The sequence below is a fragment of the Nyctereutes procyonoides genome, unplaced genomic scaffold (genome assembly GCF_905146905.1).
Source record: "Nyctereutes procyonoides isolate TBG_1078 unplaced genomic scaffold, NYPRO_anot_genome, whole genome shotgun sequence".
Lineage (NCBI taxonomy): Eukaryota > Metazoa > Chordata > Mammalia > Carnivora > Canidae > Nyctereutes > Nyctereutes procyonoides.
Window position 1 is genome coordinate 44608448 of NW_026575140.1, and position 15836 is coordinate 44624283.

General features: G+C 39.4%; 1 protein-coding gene across 6 annotated transcripts in view; it reads left to right on the forward strand.

Moving 5' to 3' along the window:
* The window catches only part of DNAJC6 (DnaJ heat shock protein family (Hsp40) member C6), a 140180-nt gene that overhangs the window by 37105 nt on the left and 87239 nt on the right, over positions 1-15836 (forward strand). Inside the window, exons 1-2 of one of the 6 annotated variants that reach the window (XM_055304961.1) lie at positions 7959-8031; positions 13448-13524. The exons of 3 other annotated variants lie outside the window; for them this stretch is intronic. Coding sequence is in view for 1 of the 3 variants with exons in the window: in XM_055304957.1 (XP_055160932.1) it covers positions 7836-8031 (196 nt within the window). In the remaining 2 variants the exon portion in view is untranslated. Of the gene's footprint in view, positions 1-7765; positions 8032-13447; positions 13525-15836 lie in introns of those variants that run through there. 2 more of the 6 variants (XM_055304957.1, XM_055304962.1) reach the window with 2 other exon arrangements.

Here is a 15836-nt window from a genome sequence, read left to right on the forward strand (position 1 = left end):
AAGCAGGTTCTATGTGGGAGCCCAACATGGGACTCGATCCCGGGTCCCCAGGATCTCGCCCCGGCTGCAGGCGGCACTAAACCGCTGTGCCACAGGGGCTGCCCAAGATTTTTTTTTTTTAAGATTTTATTTATTTATTCATGAGAGACACAGAAAGGTGGGGGGGCAGAGACAGGCAGAGGGAAAAGCAGGCTCCATGCAGGAAGCCCAATGTGGGACTCCATCCCGGGACTCTGTGATCACCTCTGTGCCAAAGGCAGATGCCCAACCGCTGAGCCACCCAGGTGTCCCTTCTGTGTAGATTTGTACCTGACTTTGGGGAACTAATTACCACATGAATATTTTCAGTTTGTTATTCCCAATATTGAAAGCAGTTGAACACAGGGCCAGTTTATGGTAGTCTGTCAGAGTCTGTCCATTTGAAAAGCTGGTGTCCTTCCTTATAAAATGACAAATGAAAGAGACATGTGCTTCCATGAGTTACTCTTGAAATGGTAATGTAGGTGTAACATCGTTAAACCATGAGCATGTCCTTGAAAAGTCAAGGGTAAGTTGAATGTTCGCAAATGGAACAGCATTTTAAGTGAGCTTACTAAAGAAACCCATGGTGAATTTTTCTGTAAGCTAAAGATGGCTTCTGAAATAACTTTTTTTGCATTTTCATTCAATTAGCAGATACTGAACATCTATTACTTGGCAGGCACTATGGTAGGCCTGGTAAATATGATGAATGTTGTCTTTATCTACCAGAGTTGCTCAAAATACCTGAATTATAAATAGACAAATAATATTCTCAGATTAACAAGTAGTCAAATAATAAAATTTGTTTCATCGATTCTAAGACAATTTTTAATATATTAACGTTTATGTATCTGTAAGCATCTTATTTTTTTTTTAACATTTTATTTATTTATTTGAAAGAGAGCAAGAGAGCACAAGCAGAGAGAGTGGCAGAGGGAGAGGGAGAAGCAGGCTCTCCCCTGAACAGGGAGCCTGATGTGGAGCTCGATACCAGGACCCTGGGATCATGACCTGAGCTCAAGGCAGATGCTTAACCTACTGAGCCACCTAGACACTCCTAATCATCTTAAAATTGAGAATACTCCATGTATATATATCATCAGTAGTATATTTTTCTTGATGCTGTGACTAAAAATGTATGATTTCTTAGATTTGATGAAATGCAGCATTTGAGTAGGGCTTTAGTGTTTATTATGTGCTCTCATGGACCTTATTTCATTTGATTCTATGAGGTAGAACAAGTATCTCCTCAACTTTATTGAGAGGGAATGTGGCTTTGGGTGGGAAACAGGGAAAAGATAGAAAACTTGCATGTAACAGGCCAGAACTCAAACACAGTTGTATTTTTTCCCAAAGCTAGTGGTTTTTCCACCATGCCTTGATGTCTTTGTAATCTGCATACATACATATTTATACACATACACAACAGGGGCCAAGCTTCTCTGAAAGCTGGGGGCTTGCTTTTAATGAATATAAAGATTATTTTTCCTTCCAGTGATTAAAATTAGGCCAAAGAGTAGACAAGTATCAATTTTCAAGAGCACAATATAAAAAGTCCTCTAAGCCAGATAGTTACAAAACAAGATTGCCTATTGGGAATCCATATAAATTAAAAACTTTTAGATTTCTCTGAACAGAACCTGCCACCTGGGGAGTAAAGCAAGGGTAATTCCCATAAAGTGCCCAAATTATTTTTCACTGGCCACACTTAGGTCACGTCCAAGAAATGACCCACATGTCATACAGCATTCATGTTGACCACTGGAATTGCCTCCTCAGGCTGCTGAAGTAGACAAAGTATAATTGGAAAGATGTGATTTTAAATACTAAATGACAGCTAGCTGTATGAGCTTAGGCAAGTTATTTAACCTCTCCTAGTGTGCCTCACAAAAGGGGTTGTGTCTTCGTGGGGTTGTTGAGAAGATGACAGTTAAGGTAGATAAGGTACCTGGCAAATGGAAAGTAAACTAATGGCAGTTTTTTTTTTTTTTATTATTACTGTTAGAGATTCAAGGAGGCACATGTTTTGGGATATTGAGTTACCTTAAAAAATATGCCCTGCATGGAAAATTTGTCTCATCTTGTGGGAAACCCAACACTCCGCCAGGCACCGGGAACACACAAGCTCATTTCTAAGGAAATATTGTAGGAATAGTTGAGGTTTTCCTTTGCTAAATATTATCAGCTCACTCTGTTTTTCCAGCACATTCCCTCATGTCTCTTGTGTATTGCTCTATGTGCAACTCTTGACAGCTGCCACTACTTAAGTATGTGCTCTCTAGTAAAACCTTGATTGACTGGGACTTAGAACTGAAGTACTTAAATGGTCATAGTTTTTCCCTCTGGGCTTCCTTTGGAGAAGGAAGGAAATGACAACTCAAGTTTTGAGAAGGATAGAAAAATTTGAGAACTAGAGGGAATGCTGTAATCCAACACCTTCAATTTTACTGCTAAGAAGAGAATGATTATCAAGGCCACTCTGCTGATTAATAATCGAGTCAGGAGAGGATTCCAGCCTGTTGCTCTTTCTTTTGGATGGTGGCCTAAAGATTTGGCTTTTGGCATCTGTCTTGGTGTTGTTATTCCTCCAGTTTTGGCCACTGCACCAGAGGTCTCAAATTCAAATGCTTGCAAGGGTTGACTGACAAGGAATGAGTGGAGTAGGTTGTATGTTTCATATGGGAAAGTGGTGGTGAACTATGCCACTCAAGTTGGAGCCTCTGAACCTTCTGTGGAAATATTTAAGTTTACAATTAAAAGAAAAAATACAGGGAGCCCCTGGGTGGCTCAGTAGGTTCAGTGTCTGCCTTTGGCTCAGGTCATGATCTTGGGGTCTTGGGATTGAGCCCCACATCAGGCTTCCTGCTCAGCAGGGAGTCTGCTTCTTCCTCTGTCTCTCCTCCTCCCTCTGTGCTTGCTCTCTCTCCCTCTCAAATAAATAAGTAAAAGTCTTTTTTAAAAAGTACAGGGCAGACAAAACAAGTTTGGGGGCCAGATATGGCCTGTTTGTCCTCAGTTTGAGCACTTCACATTGTCTATATCTATAGACTTTTCTTCAGTAAGGACATAATCTGAATTATGTACCTGAGGCATGTTGCCAAAGAAAGTTTCAATGCTATTCATTGATTTATATTAAAACATAAAATCGAAGAAGTGCATTTTAGAAACCCGATCATACATAATAATTTTTGCCTTTTGCAACAGAGAGAACAGAGCAATTCTGTTTTCATTTCTTGTCTGGTTAGCCAGAACTCTTTGTTGTCCAGTTATGTATCCGAGTGAGTTCAGATGTCACAATATGTAGGACATTCACAATTGGGAACCCTAGGACCTCTTGGTAGTGGAAATTTTGCTATACATAGACATTCAAACATTTGTAACTTGTACTTGTAGTAAGAAATACATTGATGTCATTATTGAGGAGAAATACACGCACACTTTCACCACACAAACTCAATAGTTCAGGAAACAATATCTTACCAGATGCCAAAAACTGATGTTTTCTGACCTAGTTCATTTATATTAAAATAATGGTTATGAGGGATGCCTAGGTGGTTTAGTGCCCACCTTTGGCCTAGGGCATGATCCTGGAGTCCTGGGATCGAGTCCCACGTCGGGCTCCCTGCATGGAGCCTGCTTCTCCCTCTGCCTATGTCTCTGCCTCTCTCTGTGTCTCTCATGAGTAAATAAATAAAATCTTTAAAAATAAAATAAAATAATGGTTATGAATTTCTAATTTTATTTTATAATCTAATAGTAGACCACAACATAGTTTTTAAAAAATCACTAGACTAGGTGATTATTAATACAATTTATTTATTTATTTATTTATTTATTTATTCAGTAGATATTTACTCGATGTCTCATGAGTGTAAGGTGCTCTTTTGGGTATCAGGAGGGATATAGACATGAGCAAAATACGGATTTTTGTTCTCAAGGAGTCTAAAATCTAATAAGAGATGTATGAAATATGTAAAACCTCAAGGCAGAACAATCACTCTACGTTATACATAATGCTTTTATATTATACATCATCATAATAAATTTCTTAAGTTAGGCAGGACAGATTTTAGCCTAATTTCCTATCTGTAAAAAATGTTACTTTTCCTTCTAAAAATACTAGAACAATAGTGGTAACAATATTTGTTAAGCATTTACTATATGTTAGGTACTGATTTAATTTTCACTTACAGCCTTATTCTGATGGTACTATTCTTTTTTTTCTTTTATTAAGATTTTATTTATTTATTTATTCATGAAAGACAGAGAGAGAAAGAGGCAGAGACACAGGCAGAGAGAGAAGCAGGCTCCAGGGCAGAAGCCCCACCCTCCCCATGTGGGACTTGATTTGATCCCAGGACTCTGGGATCACACCCTGAGCCAAAGGCGGATGCCCAACTGCTGAGCCACCCAGGCGTCCCTGGTGGTACTATTCTTATGCTCATTTTACAAAGGAGAAAAGTGAGGCAGAGAAGTTAAGTAACTTGCCTAAGGTCATAGAGCTAAAAGGGTCTGCGGAAATAGGGTTCAGTCCTAGGAAATATCATTCCAGAACCTGAGTTTTAACCGCTGTGTTATAGTTCCTGGAAATTAAAGAGCACAGATCATAATCCAGATGGGTCATGGCATTTATTCATCTTCTCCTACCCCGCACCACAAAAATAGTGTGACATCTGTTGTGATGGGAGAGTATTTTGGGGTGGAATGGATGGGTAGGAATAGAGCCTGAACATTCCTCAGTGTGAGTAACCTTTGCCAAGTTTAGAAGTGACTGAAGTCAGCAATTGAAAAGGCAAAGGGAAAGAATACTCTCCCCCAAAGAGGGCACCTAATCCTTTGGCTCTGCTCTGTGATGTAGTATTTTTGAAATAAAGTAAATTGGAAAAAACAGGATAGTTTAGCTCTGAATGTTCACCTTGGATCTTACCAGTGCCCTTTGTTAGGCACGGATACTCATTCGGAATCACAAAGACAAATTTCTACTAGTATAGTACTGGAAAAAAATACTTATCCTTTATTGAGCATCTTCCACGGGAAGAACTAGGACTATTGGGCACTGAGGATAGAATTGTGCACAAGCCAGCCCAATCATAGTAATAAGAGTGAATATTTGTTAAATACTTACTCTCTATGTGTTAGGTACTAATTTAATTCTTCAACTATATATAATGATGGTATTTTTATTATGCTCTATTGTATAGAGTAGAAAAGTAAGATCATCATGGATAAGTGAACTTATTATGAATGTGATCTTTAGGATAAGAAAAACAATGTTAGTGTCAGAATTCGTATATATTCCAATTTAAGCTCCAAACTATTTATTAGACTATTGTATATTAAAACAGCTATTGTGTTTTCTACCTTTTTGTGTTCTTGTGTGTGTGTGTGTTCTTTATATCCTTAATTTTGTAGGGTCATGAATAGTTATTCTGATTAATTTTATTTATGTTAAATTAAGTGTAAAGAAAAAAATTAAATGGTCTCTTTAGCCCATTCAAGTTTTTCTTTAAATTTGCAAACTGGGGAGATAGATATTAAAAAATATAAAGGCATATGTTTCATCTTAATTTCTTCCAGCAATATGTCTGCAGCTCTGAAAACAGTTGAATGAAAATAACTGAAAGCACTCTTTTTGAAAATAATAATTTTCAATTTTGAAAAATGGTCATCTCTAAATTCTCTTAATCCGGTGATTATAAATCCAGAATTTGCCGAGGCACATGATGGACACTAGGCATTTACTCTCTCTGTGCCTCAGTAATGAATTAAAAGAGAAGGAAAAATGCAGGAAAGGATTATTTAAAATGTTATTTGAAAATATTTATTTACTAGACTTTACAGAGTACGGTTTCAGTCAAGTACCTAAAAATCACTCAATCTGACAGATTTGGAAAATTGAAAGTATAAAATTTGTGTTTAAAATTGTTTTACAGTTTTAACTGCTATCACTCAAGTTGTTTGATCTTGTTATAAATAAGCATTAACTGCGATTTATGATTTGGGTCAGGTTACATCTTCAGTGAACGAATTGAGGTCTTCCCAGAGGGGAGACTAGCATTCTTGGCCTCTACTGATTCATCCTCTTCCTATAAGAATTTACGTTTGAGTGATCCTTGAACAGGCAAATGTCTCTCAATCCAACTTATTTTACATAGACCGGTATAGAGCTAGAACTTCCTGGGAACTCTTTGGGTCCCAAGTGATTTGGACCCAATCCTATTAGATGCTGTTGTTTGATTTTGTGTTCTTAAGTGATCAAAATGACACCGAGAAAGCCATGAAAGGTGAAAAGAGAGCAATGCTGGCTTTGTGTATGGGCTTAAGCAAATTTTACATGTGTGAACTTTTTTCTTGCTGATGCGTGATGAAACTCTGCCAAATGACTTTTGAAAAGCTCCTCACATAGTCATTCCAAATCCTAATAGGGAAAAGGACCATTTAAAAACCACAATTTCACTCGAAATGATAAAAATGAGGGATAGCTACTTCTGTATGCTTTTTATATCAAGTGAAAATGAACATTTGATAATTGCATTTTGAGACTTAGAGTTATGTCCAGTGTTTGCAAGTCTTGAAATATCCAATGTTGGGGTTCTCTTTAAGAATAAGAAGGCAAAATCATGAATATAAAATTAGGTACACAGCCTTGAAAGGGACTTCTCTGCCAGAAAGGGGCTCTGGCCCTTCAGCTTGATTACCTTGGTGATGAATTCTCCTCTGATAATGAGTGACTGCTTTCTTTGTTTTCTCAAAATTATGAAAGAAAAAGGGGGAGGAGCCAGAGAATGGAAAGAAAGATCCTCGTCTCCTAACCATCCATCCCTTCAAGCCAACTGAGTGGTATAGTCCTTTTTCCAGGTCCCAAGGTAAATGATGTCAGAACTGAAATTGCACCTGATTCAATCTCTTCCCCGGGGTCACCCTCCCCAATTATTGGTTCATAGCTACTGAAACAGTCCTATCTACTCATTAGGTGGAATGGTCTCCTACTTAGAATAGCCAGCTCTTTGGGATTATTCCCCTTCTGGTTTGAAAGAAATTGCTGTTCCTTTCGGCCCTAGCATAGGTTTAACATGTGTTCTTTTCCTATTAAGTTACAAGTCAGCCCTCCAGGACGGTAACCGTCGGGGTGGCTTTGACTTGCCGAATCTTCCAGCAAATATAGGCTAAGTTATACAAAATGGGCGTGTCTGGATTTTACCAAGAGACCCCCCCCCCCTCGTCCCCAAAGCTTACGAAGCAGAGACACCCAGCCTCTTTCTTCTTTACGTGACGCGCGAAAATACTCTCTGCTCGGGTCGTAGTAGTCCCCTCCCCCTCCCACCACGCCCCATTTACCGCCCTCCGCCCCCCCCCCCCCCCCCCCGCTCCAGAATCTCCCCTCCCTCACTCCCTCTCTTTTCTTCCCTCCCCGTGGGCCAGCCGCGCTTGGAGCTGCCCTGCTGCGCGGCGGGGCGACGCGGCGACACCTATAGGATTGCTTCCGGGCATTCCTCAGCCTGCGGGTGGCTGGCCCGGGGCTGGGAGCTCCGCAGGGCCCGCTCGCCCTCCCGCCCGCGCCCTCTTTTTCTGTCTGGGTCGCGCCGGGTGCCCAGAGCTGCGCTCTGCCCAGGGCGGTGGCTCCGCCGCTCGCCCCGCACAGCTCCTCTCCGCTAGCTGCTCCCTCTTTCCCTCCTCTTTGCGTCATGTCGGACACTTGATGTTTTTTTTTTTCTTTTTTTTCTTTTTTTATTTCCTCCTTTAGCCCTTTCCACCTTCCTCCCCCGCCTTCGTTTCCCAGGTTGATATTTTTTCCCTGGTCTCTGGGCTTGCCCATGAGTCTCCTCGGGAGCTACCGGAAAAAGACCAGCAACGATGGTTATGAATCCCTGCAGCTGGTGGACAGTAGCCGGGACTTAAGTGCGGGGAGCGGCGCGGGTGGCGGCAAGCAGAGAGTGAACGCCGGGGCGGCAGCCGCGCGGAGTCCCGCCCAGCAGTCTCAAGACCGCGCCAGCACCATGGACAGCTCAGGTAGCGCTGGCGGCCGGGTGCGCCCAGCTGGACTCCGCCGGGTCCTCCCGAGGCTTCCTACTCCACTAGCCCGAGGCTTCCCCACCCCACCCCCCACCTTGGCCTGGGAGGGGCCGGGATGGAGCGAAGGCATCTAATACCACCAGGGTGTTGCGTCTCTAATTTCTCTAGTTCATGGAGCTAGGAAACGTTAGATCCGTCCTGAGGCCCGGGGACGTAGCGAGCGCCTCTTAATCTCTCTGGGCTGCTGAATACACTAGCTGGGGGCGGGGAGAGGAGGCGAAAGGGGAGGGAAGGAGTGGACGCGAGGAGGGAGCGGGTGGCGCGAGGAGCCGCTGGGAAGGAGGGCAGGGAGAGGCAGCTGCTTTCACTACCCAGCTGGATGAGGGGGAGAGGTGAAGGAGCAAGTGCGTTGCTTGTTTTTGCAGCCTGCCGACGGTATTTATTCTAATTATTATCCTCTTAATGCTGATGTTGTTTGCAATTCTGTAAAGACGTGCCTCTTTCCAACTCCGGCTGTCGGCTAGGGTTAATGCTGTTAGCTTTCCCCAGCAATTTTTACCTTGAGCGAATTTTGATCTAGAAGTCTTTTACATAGCATTTATGATTTGTTCAATGAAATTTATTTCATCTGCTATTGGCTTTGGTCTTGTTAGTGTTTCATAAACTTTGCATAGAAGGAACACGAAAAAGGCTCTAAACTTTGTATCTGGGTTTGCAGCCTTTTTTTTTTTTTAATAAAGCGTTTTAACAAGTTGGATTTCTCTCTGTTGGAATGCTCTTTTAGCCATATCCATAGCAAAAGAGTTATTTCATATATGTATGTTGGACCAGGGGTATTATCATAGCTGTTTGCTCACCTTTTCAAGGAACCAGGATCAGAGGGTGGTTTACATAAAGATAATCTATAATTGAAGGCTCAGTGGTTTGTTCCACATTGGTGACTTTAATATACTGGACAACTTAGGACTCCAAAGGAAAGATTCATGTTGGGTTGTTTGGGAAGGAATGAAAGCAAACTGAATTTAATTCCTGTGCATTGCAAATAAATGCTTTTTTCTTTTAATTGTGTAATGGCTCTTCCTGGACTACCACTTCCTATTTTCCTGACCCCATAAGTGGGGTAAAATATTGTCTACAGATGTTCAAGTGTCCTGGCCTGAAAACATGTTTTACCCATACAAATTCTTACTGAAGTTGAATAAGGTGTTGGTAGAGTGTTTTCTCAGGACCATCCTAAATTAAAGTTAAAATTACCTGAAGGATTCTTGGTTCTAACAGCTTTGGTATTGATATTGTACATAAGTATCTGATTTATGATTTTCTAAATCTGTGATAAAGTCCAAAGCATCTTTTGACTGGATGTGATTGCCTTTAAATCTTAAAAAAAAAAAAAATTCATCTGTTCCAAATGATGCCACTATAATCCTTTCTGGAACATAGTGGGCATGTACACAAATAACTGAGATGGAATGAACAATTTCCAAACGAGTGAGGGGGAGCCCCACCTTTAGGAAATGAAAGAAATATGAAATTTTGTATTTTTTCACTTTTCATAGGAATTAAGATTGGGGGGGATCCCTGGGTGGGGCAGCGGTTTAGCGCCTGCCTTTGGCCCAGGGTGCGATACTGGAGACCCGGGATCGAATCCCACATCGGGCTCCCGGTGCATGGAGCCTGCTTCTCCCTCTGCCTATGTCTCTGCCTCTCTCTCTCTCTCTCTCTCTGTGACTATCATAAATAAATAAAAAAATTTTTTAAAAAAGGAATTAAGATCGGAATTTGTTTTTATTTTTTTAATTTTTTTAATTTTTAAAAAATATTTTATTTATTCATGACAGAGAGAGAGAGAGAGAGAGAGAGGCAGAGGCAGAAACACAGGCAGAGAGAGATGCAGGCTCCATGCAGGGAGCCCGACGTGGGACTGGATCCCAGGACCCCAGGATCACGCCCTGGGCCAAAGGCAGGCACCAAACTGCTGAGCCACCCAGGGATTCCCCCTGGAATTTGTTTTTAAAGTATATTACATTCTAGCATAAATTCAACACCTATTTCCTGAGTCCATTATGTGTCAGGTACTGTGCTAAGCACTGTGGGGAATATAATAGTGAATGAGACTTCTGGCCTTTAGGGGACTGTTGTTTAATGGGAGCAGTAACAAACACAGGGCAGCCTGTAGTAAGTTTGGATTTTTGAGGATTGTCTTTTTCACCAAACCAGACTTTTCCAGTAGGTTTAGAGAAGAATGAATTGAATTGATAAGCCATTGTAATGGGAAAACATTTTTATTAAGAATATTGTTATCTCTAAAGCACCGTTGTTAGGAATTGATTCTTCAGCTTGATCAAACTAGCCCCGTATGAAAAAGTTGCAGGGACTCTTCCTTTTGCCGGTTTCTCTTTCTGGTTAGGGAAATGTTGTGGCTTCATTATGGCAGTACTATGTATCTTATGACTTTTGACGCATATTTGCAGTTGAGAACACAGTCTGGGATGATGATGTTTGTTTGGTTTGGATGAGCAGTTGGGCCCTGAGAGTGGGGTTTCTTTCAGTGGGGAGCAAGTTTCATTGACTAGTGCAACTATACCTATCTTGTCTAATTATAGTTCTTTCTTCTAAGATCCTCAAAGAGTGGCCTCATGAAATGTAAATGTATCCATTTGTTTAAGATATTTAATTTAGCTCATGGATCATTTCTAAAGCAGCAGTGATCCGCTCATTTATTTAATTCGTTGTACTGTGATGTGCAGGACAGGAAAGGTGGTTCATAGGGACCTAATAGAAATGTTTATGAATGGAAAAATATGTCTAGAGGACTTAAAAATAAGTCTAGAGGATTTAAAGCTTAGTTTTAACAATACCTTAAACTTGTATAGCTATTTATAATAAATGGTACATTTGGACACTTACCTTATTTCATTTCCCCAGAAGTCTGTTAGGCAGGTGATGTGGCATGTCTGTGCCTAGAGACTTGATATCAAACATCTGGGGTACTGTTACTACTTATAAAACCTAGGAAAATTTTAAGCCTGTTCCCCCATTTATAAAAGGAGAATCATGATAGTTGTTCTTACAATAGAGCATTTAGTTTGAAGCTTAAAACAACATGAGGATGTGTTTGCAATTTTCCTTTATTTTGCTGTCTGTGTCCTTAAATTAGATGAGGAAATCTGTTCTTAGAGATGGTAGGAGACTTGTTCAAGGTAAAATAGCTACTTAGTGACAGCCAGATTCAGGTTTTCTGACTTTAAGGTCTAAGTTTTTCTCCACTGAACTAAACTGTCTTTCTGTGTAGATAAAATATCAACTGATTATTGAAAAGGAACCAATATTATGTCCTTGGATTTTCCCTCTGTTTTTGGATGAAAGAGTGACAGATGTACAGAGAAGTTTAATTACTTTCTAAGTCAACAGACTCTGGATTGGTAGATTCCAGAGCAGCCCCCAAGTCAGATGTGTCTTCCAGAGCTCTCTGCCTGCCTTGGCTCACTTTCTCTTCATTTAAAATATTCTCTAGCAAAGATTGTCATTCAAAGGTCATGCTCTCATCTCCAGATGGCACTCTAGCTATCCCAATTCATTAGCTCAGGAACCCCGTATTTATCTTGTGTGCATTTCACCTACCATGGAAATTAGAATCTACCAAGTTAGAACTCCCAGTCTTGAGTCACTAAAGTCTTCCAACATTAGGCTTTACTTACCAAATTCATAATGGCAAGCCACAAAACAATAGTCCAATTAAAATCCATTTCCAGATTTTAATGGGATTTAAAAGTATCAGATAATGAGGAATGCTAAAATACTTCCCTGTTTAGTATAATTCTGATTGAAAGCAAAAATTACCTTTAACAAATCCAATTCTAGGTGGTATTTTTTTTTATTTTTAAATGTATTTATTTATTTATTTATTTATTTATTTATTTATTTGAGACACACAGATAGAGGCAGAGACATAGGCAGAAGGAGAAGCAGGCACCCTGCAAGGAGCCTGATATAGGACTCCATCACAGATCCCAGGATCACTCCCTGAGCCAAAGGCAGACGCTCAAGCACTGAGCCAGCCAGGCATCTCTCTAGGTGGTGTTTAAACACAGCATCTGTATTTTGAATCAGGCTATACCATTATGAAGTATTTATTTGGATAACTTCATATTGTATTGAGATATTATAAGCATGTATATACTAATATTTCTTTTTTAGGAATACCTGCCCATTTAAGGGTTTTGGAGGTTGAAGGTAAAGCTGATATACTAACTTAATTAGTGTGGCAAAAGTTTGAATGTTTTTAGATAGCCATTTAAGGATGCATCCAAGGTCAAATGCTTGGAGACTGCCCAGTTGCATAGACTTGGAAGAGGAATTTCTCTTTCTTTCTTTCTTTCTTTCTTTCTTTCTTTCTTTCTTTCTTTCTTTCTTCTTTCTTTCTTTCTTTCTTTTGATTTATTTATTTTAGACAGAGAGAGTCTGAGAGTGTGTGAGGGCTGGGGGGGGGGACAGGCAGAGGGAGAGGGAGAGAGAATCTCAGGCATACTCCATGTTGAGTGAGGAGCTTGTTGTGGGGCTCCATCTCCAGATCCTCAGATCACGACCCTGAGATCAAAACCCTGAGATTGTAACCGGAGCTAAAACCCAGAGTTGGAGGCTTAACTGACTATGCCACGCAGGTATCCCAGAAGAGGAATCTTTTGAACCAAGTTTCAGAAAGATGACCATGTAGTCTATGATATACACCTTCTATGATGGAGCTACCACTGCTTTTTGAGGCTATACCTTTGGATTGTTCTCATCAGCCCAAAGTTCTTTCTTCTTATTTAGGCCTTTTGTCTGTCTAGGTACAAAATAAATCTAATTCTTTGTCCACATGGCTACCCTTTGAAAATTAGGAAACAGATCCTGTTCCTCCTCTTACTACAGTTTTCTTCTTTTCTAGGCTAAATCTATATCTATAGCTATACACAAATATATGTATGTAAATTTATATATTTATTTAGATATATCTGGGTATCTTTAGATATCTGAATATATTGGATAGATATATAATAATATATATTATAGACATAGATATATAGATGTATAATAATATATGTAATATTTAGATACATTTTTATTTTATTTAATAAGGTTTTAAAATTAATTTTTATTATAGAAGTTTTTATCATAAAAGTTTTCCATGCTCTTGTTAAGAAAGAGTTAAAGATTACAGAAAAAAAATACAATGGAAAATATACCTTCCCTCTTCCCTGATTCTTTGTCTCCGCCATTACCTCTATTGAAAGTGTGTGTAAACATATATATATATTATATGTGTGTATGCATAAGATTAAAATTAGAATATAAAGTTATAACCCTGTATATTTATATACATTGTTCCGTAATGCTTAAAGATAAAAATTGTTACAATTTTTTTTTATTGTAGCAATGATTACAATCCAGGCCACCTGCCAGAGACTGTACATAGGATATCTTTTTTAACCCTCATAAGAGTTCTTTAAGGTAGGTGATAGTTAATTTTTTCTTATAGTTGAATATACCAGGCACAGAGAGGTTAGGCAAGTTGTCTGAGGTTACACAGGCTCTACTTATTCAACATTGAGTAAAATGTCATAGAGAAATGCCCATAGGGTTGCAAGTGAAGAATTTAGTGGTGAATGTTTCTATTTGCTTCTTTCTCTATGGTAAGGAAAAATAGGAGTGTCTGAGGTAACTGAAATGAATGTAGTTGTTTTTTCAGTTTGACTCTTGTAAATAAGACATTGCTGTTAAATTAAATATAACATAAAAAATTCTTAAATGCTAGAAAAAAAAGAAGGCAGAGAAAAAGCAGTATTGAGTAAGACTGATTAAATCCTTATATGACACTGAGAGAACAATATTGGTACTGCTTTATAACTTTATGGAACAGTATCTTGCCAATGAAAATGAGTCCTCATTCTTCTCAGGATTAAGAACAGAAATGAACTTTATCTTTTTTTTTTTTTTAAAGATTTTATTTATTTATTCATGAGAGACACACACACACAGAGAGGCAGAGACACAGGCAGAGGGAGAAGCAGGCCCCATGCAGGGAGCCCAATGTGGGACTTGATCCAGGGACTCCAGGATCACGCCCTGAGCCAAAGGCAGATGCTCAACCAATGAGCCACCCAAGCGTCCCAGAAATGGACTTTATCTTAACTGGACATCAGAAGTCTATCATGGTACCTCTGCAAGCCAGGCCAGTAGAACTTCTTAGTGTGTCTCCACTGGGAGGTCCTCATCCCCCCACCTGCATCTCTATGCTTTTGTACACACTGCTCTCTCAGGATAGGCCAACTTTTTCCATAGCCATCTAGATGTCTACTTTTCCAGGTTAGCTCCTACTCATTTTCCAGCTCCTTAACCCCTGTAGACTGCATGAAATGGCCATTCTCCATATTCCTTCCCCAGGTAGTATGTTCCTGCCTTAGCAATCATCACATTAGATTGGGATGTGTTGCCTGGCCTATCTCTCCCTCTAGACTATGAGTAAAGTTCACAGCAGGGCTGTGTTTTACTCACCTTTGTATCCTAGTCACTGCTCGGCATTTGTTAGGAGCCTGATAAATACTCATTGAATGAATAAAAGCATGAACTGATTTTGAATTTTTAAAAAGGGCATTTTTAATGAAATTTATGCATCCAAACTATAAAATAAACATACAACTAGATTTTAATAGAAATGAGGCCAGACTTGATAGAAATGAAACTGCTGGCAGAAAGCTAGATCAACTCAAAAATGAGCATTTTTCATATGCAAAGACACTAGAGCGGAGAGAAAGATAATTAATACACAGTCCCAGACCCCTAAGAGCTTTCTAATGTGGAAATGTAAAAAAATAATAGCTTACCAAAAGGCTGCTTTCTTGACAAAAAAACAAAAAACAAAAAACAAAAAAACAACCTATTGTAGGATTCATCAAGATATTTTTTTAGCAGAAAAAAACACTAAATGTATACAAATTCTTAAAATAAACTAACAATAGATTACTTTTCTCTGTAGATTTGTGTGTTCATCAATATTATGAGGTTGGAATCTTAGCTATTTTCAGGTTTAATATTAAAAATTCTATCACATTTGGCCATCTGCAATTGTATGTAAGCATTATGATATCCTTTTATAACCTGTATTCACCATTTTGAACTCCTTTTGTAGAGAGTCTATAATTTCGAAGTGGAGTAATGAATCCTGGAGTTTAAATTGTACATTTCCTCATTGGCAAAACTTTGTAACTCAGGAAGAAGCTAAATCATAATTATTGTCTACTTAAACAACATCTTTTGACATTTACTTAGAAGCATTTTTTAAAAGAGTTTATTTATTTGTTCATGAGAAACACACAGAGAGAGGCAGAGACATAGCTGAGGGAGAAGCAGGCTCCCTGTGGGGAGCCTGATATGGTACTCGATCCCAGGACCCTGGGATCATGACTGAGCCAAAGGCATCTCAGTGTCTCAACCACTGAGCCACCCAGGTGCCCCTGCTTAGAAACTTTTGACAGAGCAACTCAATGTCTGTGTAATAAGTCCTTCATGGTCTAAGGAATTAGGAAATTTCATGAGATATGCCAAGAGATCTGGCAATTTCTACTTCTTAAAATTGCTTCACCTGACATGTCTTAGGCCATAGCCTGGACCCAAAGTATTTTTTTCTTTCAATAATGCATCAAAGCATAATTTAAAAAGGCACTAGGGATTAAAATTAAAATTCAATTGTGTGTGATGTTGACAATGCAAATAACCCTACAAACGAAAGAATTAGATGGTCCAGGGCTTGCTATTCATTTTGG